The sequence below is a fragment of the Scomber japonicus genome, chromosome 22 (genome assembly GCF_027409825.1).
Source record: "Scomber japonicus isolate fScoJap1 chromosome 22, fScoJap1.pri, whole genome shotgun sequence".
Taxonomy (NCBI): Eukaryota; Metazoa; Chordata; class Actinopteri; order Scombriformes; family Scombridae; genus Scomber; species Scomber japonicus.
In genome coordinates, this window is record NC_070599.1 from 19,706,485 (window position 1) to 19,713,123 (window position 6,639).

Here is a 6,639-nt window from a genome sequence, read left to right on the forward strand (position 1 = left end):
AACGTCGGCCGGGGGAACAAGCAGAACAAGAAAGATGAGAAGAGAAGAGGAAGAAAGGAGGGGATAAAAATGTGACACACAGACGATAAAGAAACTGAGACGCACCAAAACGGAGCAGTTAAAAGAATTCACAGTTTAATAATTAAATGTTCGATACAACAAATATAAACGCAGTAAAATGTAAAAAATAAAAATTTGTTTTTACATCAAAATAAACTGATTAACCAAAAAAGTGTTTAGTGTCTTTTTTTTGTTTAGCTTTGTTTTGCACACATGCCATCGTCCCTTAATATAAGAGGGTATTTATAGTATTATGATAAATTAAAAAAAAGATATATTATACAGTAACGGACTCTTTCTTTTTTTCTTTCTTTTTCTTTTTTTTTTTACAGTCTCTGGAGCAACATGTAAACAAGATTTCTAGAGTATTTAAAAAAAAACAAATAAACTGGTAAACACACACACACACATATATTAGCGTCCTCACACACACACACACACACACACACACACACACACACACACTCACTCACTCAGAAATCCACGATAGTATTCGGCTATAAATTAATAAAGTCTTTGGTGTCTCTGTCAGGGTCTTAAAATGTTACAGTATCGAGTGTTTTTTAAAAATACATTCATATAAATGGCACAAAATGTAAAAATACAATCCTTAGTCGATGATTCTTCTTCTTCTGTTTCTGTACGGATGTAATAAACATGTTGTTTTTTTTTTTTTTTTTAATTGGACGGTGGTAATAAGAAAAAAAAAAGAGACGTCAGACTTTCACTTTCATGTAATACCAAAAAAAAAAAAAAAACCCCAAATAAGAAAAAGTCTTCATTCGAGCTTCTTGTGGTGGTGGAGCGATCCGTTGCTGTCGAGCATGAGTCCGTTGTTGTTTACGACTTTCCCGTTAGACAGCAGCGGGCCGTCCAGATCCTCGTCGGGCTGCAGGTGCTGGTTCACGACTCTCTGGTAGGTCGGGTGGGTCGTCAGCACCCGGAGGAGGTCGTCTGTGGGAAAGGAGACGAAGACGTGATGAGGAGAAAACGCCTTTATGGTCACATGATGAAACATGTTGATTAATGACGTTTAAGTTTTTAACCCTCCTGTCATCCTCCCGGGTCAAATTGACCCTGTCTGTTTTTTGACTGTTCCTTCCTTCCTTCCTTCCTCTCTCTTTTTTCCTTCGTTCTTCCCCTCCTCCCCTCTTTCTTTGCTCACTCCTCCTTCCACATTTCTTTCATCACTTCCTTCCTCCTTCCTTACTCCCTCCTCCATCTTTACTCCTTTCCTTCCTTCCTTCCCCTCCTCCATCTTTACTCCCTTCCATCCTTCCTTCCTCCATCTTTACTCCTTCCCTTCCTTTCCTTTGCTTCCTCATCCCTTCCTCCTGTCCATATCTTTGTCACAAGTGTGTGGTAACCGCATTGCAAAACAAATTATCAGCCGATATATCTATAATGGATATATTTTACTCCCTAATAATCGGTATTGGCCCCAGAAATCCAGTATCAGTCGGGTCCTAATCAGTATTAACGATTAAAGCAAGAAAAAAAACCTGTTTCAGTGTTGGTTTGATGCCTGAAAGACAGACTAGAAAAACTGTGACCTCGTCCTTTAATGCTAGATTCCTTTTCATTACTGTATAAGCTGCAGCTCAGTTAGGCTTTATGTTGACTTAATATCATTTGAGAGCCAGTAACAAACAACAATAACAAAACAACAATCCAACAGACAGACAAACGAGGATTTAACAGAAAAAGAGAAATTGTGAACATAAATAAGCCTTCGTGTAACAACAGATGGTCTCCACTAATTCTAATTTGGTCACATTTGTTCATTTTTTACAGGATTATCTTCTTCTGTTTATTCTCAGTGATGATGTTTGTGGTACAGACACAAACAATGAGATTGTGGAAGGGATGAGGAAGGAAGGAAAGGAAGAAGGAAGGAAGGAAGGGAGGAAAGGAGGAAGGAAGGAAAGGAGGAAGGAAGGAAGGAAGGGAAGGAGTAAGGAGGAAGGCAGGAAGGAAGGAAAGGAAGAAGGAAGGAAGGCAGAAAGAGAAAGAAAGGAGGAAGGAAGGAAAGGAGTAAGGAGGCAGGGAGGGAGGAAGTAAGGAAAGGAGTAAAGATGGAGGAAGGAGGGAAGGAAGGGAGGAAAGAAGGAAGGAAGAAGGAAGGAAGAAAGGAAGGTAGAAAGAAAGAAAGGAGGAAGGAAAGAAGGGAAGGAAGGCAGAAAGAGAAAGAAAGGAGGAAGGAAGGAAGGAAAGGAGTAAGGAGGCAGGGAGGGAGGAAGGAAGGAAGGAAAGGAGTAGGGAGGGAGGGAGGAAGGAGGGAAGGGAGGAAAGAAAGAAGGAAGGAAGGAAAGGAAGGCAGAAAGAGAAAGAAAGGAGGAAGGAAGGAAAGGAGGGAGGGAGGGAGGGAGGGAGGAAGGAAGGCAAAAAGAGAAAGAAAGGAGGAAGGAAGGAAGGAAAGGAGTAAGGAGGCAGGGAGGGAGGAAGGAAGGAAGGAAAAGAGTAGGGAGGGAGGGAGGGAGGGAGGAAGGGAGGAAGGAAAGGAATGCAGAAGGAGAAAGAAAGGAGGAAGGAAGGAAAGGAGTAGGGAGGGAGGAAGGAAGGAAGGAAGGAAAGGAGACACACACACACACACACACACACAGCCATAAATCACTGTGGATTAAAACGTCAGCTGCTCACCTTCAGTGAGCCGGCCGTCTCTGGAGGCCTCGGAGTAGAGCTCAGTGGTGTTCAGCTGAGGAACGCCCAGCAGCGCCCCCATCAGGCCAGACAGCTGCTCTGCACTCAGACTGCCGCTGCCTTCTCTGTCAAACAGCTGAGAAGGGGGGAACAAAAGAAAAAGAAAAGAAAAGATGTTTATTAATTTATACCAGGGGTGTGAAACATGCGGCCCGTGGGTCAGAACCGGCCCGCGGAGAGGTCCAAACTGGCCCAGTTTCCTTCTTCCTCTTTTCCTTCCCTCCGTGTGTCCTTCCTACCTTTCTTCCTCCCTCCCTGTCTGTCTTCTTTTCCCTCCTTCCTTCCCTCCTTCCTTCCTTCCTTCCTTCCTTCCTTCCTTCCATCTGTCCTTCCTTCCTGTCTTCTCTTCTCTTCTCTTCTCTTCCTTCCCTTCTGTCTTCTCTTCTCGTCCTTCCCTCCGTCCTGCCTTCCTGCCTTTCTTCCATCTGTCCTTCCTGCCTTTCTTCCATCTGTCCTTCCTGCCTTTCTTCCATCTGTCCTTCCTGCCTTTCTTCCATCTGTCCTTCCTGCCTTTCTTCCATCTGTCCTTCCTGCCTTTCTTCCATCTGTCCTTCCTGCCTTTCTTCTTTCCTTCCTTTCCTTTCTGTATTCTCTTCCTTCTCCTCCTTCTTTTCCTTCCATCTTTTTAATGATCCCACATGAGATCAAATTGTTCTGTATGTGGCCCTTGAATGAAGATGAGTTTGACTCCTCTGGTTTATACTGAACTATTTATTCCCTCGTGATCACAGCGGGTTTATGACTGAATGAAACCAGCAGCAGTACTCACAGTGAACGCCGTGTGAAGGAGCGACTTGAAGCTGACAAACCCAGAGAGAGCAGCAACACCCAGATAGATCTGACGGAGGTCGACGGTGTCATCCTGAAAACAACAAAACCCAGATCAGATATCACTAATATTATAATCAGGTCCAAGTTATACACTTTCACTTACTACACACATTTTACTTTACACTAAAATCAACACTGCCAATTAGTTGTATATACTTTTGTACATTACATTTTATTTATTTTGCTATTTTATTATGTATAGTTTGTTCTTTATATTCCTATATTATATGTTGTTATCGTCACTGTGTGAAATGCTGATGATGCTGCTGAACTGTAATTTCCCAGCTTGGGATCAATAAAATCTATCTATCCATCCATCTATCTATCTATCTATCTATCTATCTATCTATCCATCTATCCATCTATCCATCTATCCATCTATCCATCCATCCATCCATCCATCCATCCATCCATCCATCTTGAATTTTCAAAATCATTTATTGGAGATAAAGCAGAAACGGATTTTCCTAATAAATAAATTCCACACAGAAAAACACAGAAAACATGAAATCATGATTTTCTCTCTCGGCTGCTCTGCACATTTTCCTCTGACTTCTTTGAGTGTAGTAAACCATCATTTCCATTCTTATGTTTAAAACTTTTATGTGAAACCTTTCAGGCTGCTGGAGCTGTAACTAACTTTTCTTGCTCCTTTAATGCTCCTGTTGTCCTCGAGTCAGGTGTTATCTCAAAAATGAGCTTTAATTTCATTTAAATGAGGCCCATTGATTATAATTGGTAGTAATTAGTTGGAATAAAGTTGGTCTAATAATTTATACCTTTTACTTTATAAACAGTTAAATGAACCCAAAAAACCCCATCAAATATCACATATATTATTATAAATCAGGTCCAAGTTATTATTTATTGGAGATAAAGCAGAAACGGATTTTCCTAATAAATAAATTCCACAAAGAAAAAAACAGAAAACATGAAATCATGATTTTCTCTCTCAGCTGCTCGGCACATTTCCTTCTGACTTCTTTGAATGAATGAAGTTTGTAAAGTTTAGTAATTTATATCTTTTACCTCAAAACAGAGAAATGGACCCGGGTTAATTTTGACCTCGGAGGACAAAAACCTTGCAGGAAGAGTTTGCACAGAAGGGTTGAAACTATACATCTGTGTATTTGTTCTGAATGAACTCTAAACCAGGGGTGTCAAACATGCGGCCCGTGGGCCAGAACCGGCCCACGGAGGGGTGCAGTCCGGCCCAATTTCCCTCCTGTGTTCTTTTCCTTCCTTCTTTCCATCTTTCCTTCCTTCCTACCTTCCTTTGATCCCCTCCCTCCCTTCCTCCCTCCCTCCCTCCCTTCCTTCCTTCTATCTGTCCTTTCTACCTTCCTTTGATCCCCTCCCTCCCTTCCTCCCTTCCATCTATCTATCCTTCCCACCTTCCTTGAATCCCCTCCTCCCTCCCTCCCTCCCTCCTTCCCTCCCTTTGATCCCGTCCTTCCTACCTTCCTTTGATCCCCTCCTTCCTTCCTCCCTCCCTTTCTTCCCCCCTTCCTTTTGCCTGTCTTTCCTTCCTTCCCTTCTTATTTCTTTCTTTCCTTCCTTCCTTCCTTCCTTCCATTTTTTTAATGCTCCGGCCCACATGAGATCAAATTGTTCTGTTTGTGGCTCTTGAATGAAAATGAGTTTGACACCTCTGCTCTAAACCTGCTGCAGTTATTGTTTGCAGTAAATCTGCTTCGGATTCATCGGTGAGACACTTCTTACTTCTCCAGATCTGACCATGAACTAAAGCCGACAGAGCTGCTGGTTGAAAAACAAATATTTGCTTCATATCCAAACAGCCTGGACTCATAACGGCTGTATCGAAGCCATAAAACACTGTAACGGACAGTTCGTACTAAAGCTAAAGCTGCACCTCCTTTTCTTCTAAAAGTGAGAAGTTCCCTTTATGGGTGCAGTTAATCTGAACTGACAGATAGAAAAGAAAAAAAAAAAAAAAAGAAAAGAAAAAAGTGATTGTACTTTAGAGTAGAGGCTGCAGATAGAAGCTGTCTGTTTATCCGTCAGTCCGAGAATAGAGGCGAGCTCCTCTGCGCTGGCTTTTAGCCCCCGAGGTCCCGACTGACACCTGTCAATCATCCTGCCCAACGCTGCTTCCACCTCAGACGCTCCGAGGCTGAGACACAAAGAAAAGGAAGGAGCAAAAAAAAGAAAAAACACAGTAAGACTTCAGCTAAAAGCGTCATCATCATCATCATCTTCTTCTTCTTCGTCTTCTTACCCGTTTCTGTGCAGCAGTGACAGCGTTTCTCTGGCAGGTGACTCCAGGGGGAGAGAGAGACCCCCCAGTTTACTGACGGGAACCCGGCCCTCCATCACGTAGTCTGTAGCTGGGAGTCCGAGGGCCCTGAAGCAAAGAGGAAGAGCTGCATTTAGACGTCACTCAGGATAATACACAGTGCAGCCTCTAACAGCCCAATTTGATCTCATGTGGGCCGGACCATTAAAAAGAAAGAAGGAAGGAAGGAAGGAAGGAAGGGACGGAAGGGAGGAAGGGGAGGGAAGGACAAATGGAAGGAAAGAAAGAATAAAAGTGAGGAGGGAAGAAAGAACAGAATGGAAAGGTTGGAAAAAAGGACAGGAAGGAAAGATGAAAGGGAGGAAGGAATGAAGTAAGGAAGGAAAGGTGGAAGGAAGGAAGGAGGAAGGAAGGAAAAAAAGACAAGAAGAAAGATGACAGGGAGGAAGGAATGGAGGAAGGAAAGATGCAAGGAAGGGAAGAAGGACAAATGGAAGGAAGGAAAAAAGACAAGGAAAGATGACAGGGAGGAAGGAATGAAGGAAGGAAAGATGGAAGGAAGGGAGGAAGGACAAATGGAAGGAAGGAAGGAAGGAAGGAAGGAATAAAGACAAGGAAAGATGACAGGGAGGAAGGAATGAAGGAAGGAAAGATGGAAGGAAGGGAGGAAGGAAGGGAGGAAGGACAGATGGAAGGAAGGGAGCAAGGAAGGAAGGAAGGAAAAAAAGACAGGAAGCAAAGTGGGCTGAACTGGACCTCTCGGCGGGCCGGTTCTGGCCCACGGGCCGCAT

At 43.2% G+C, this 6,639-nt stretch overlaps 1 protein-coding gene across 1 annotated transcript in view; it reads right to left on the reverse strand.

Annotated features, from left to right (window-relative positions):
• Positions 1 to 838: 838 nt before the first annotated feature.
• The window catches only part of lpcat4 (lysophosphatidylcholine acyltransferase 4), a 13,967-nt gene continuing 8,166 nt past the window's right edge, over positions 839 to 6,639 (reverse strand). The window contains exons 4-8 of the mRNA XM_053343138.1: positions 5,831 to 5,956; positions 5,572 to 5,725; positions 3,530 to 3,622; positions 2,701 to 2,836; positions 839 to 1,014 (exon numbers count right to left, since the gene is read on the reverse strand). Coding sequence (XP_053199113.1) covers positions 839 to 1,014; positions 2,701 to 2,836; positions 3,530 to 3,622; positions 5,572 to 5,725; positions 5,831 to 5,956 — 685 coding nt within the window. The remainder of the gene's footprint in view (positions 1,015 to 2,700; positions 2,837 to 3,529; positions 3,623 to 5,571; positions 5,726 to 5,830; positions 5,957 to 6,639) is intronic.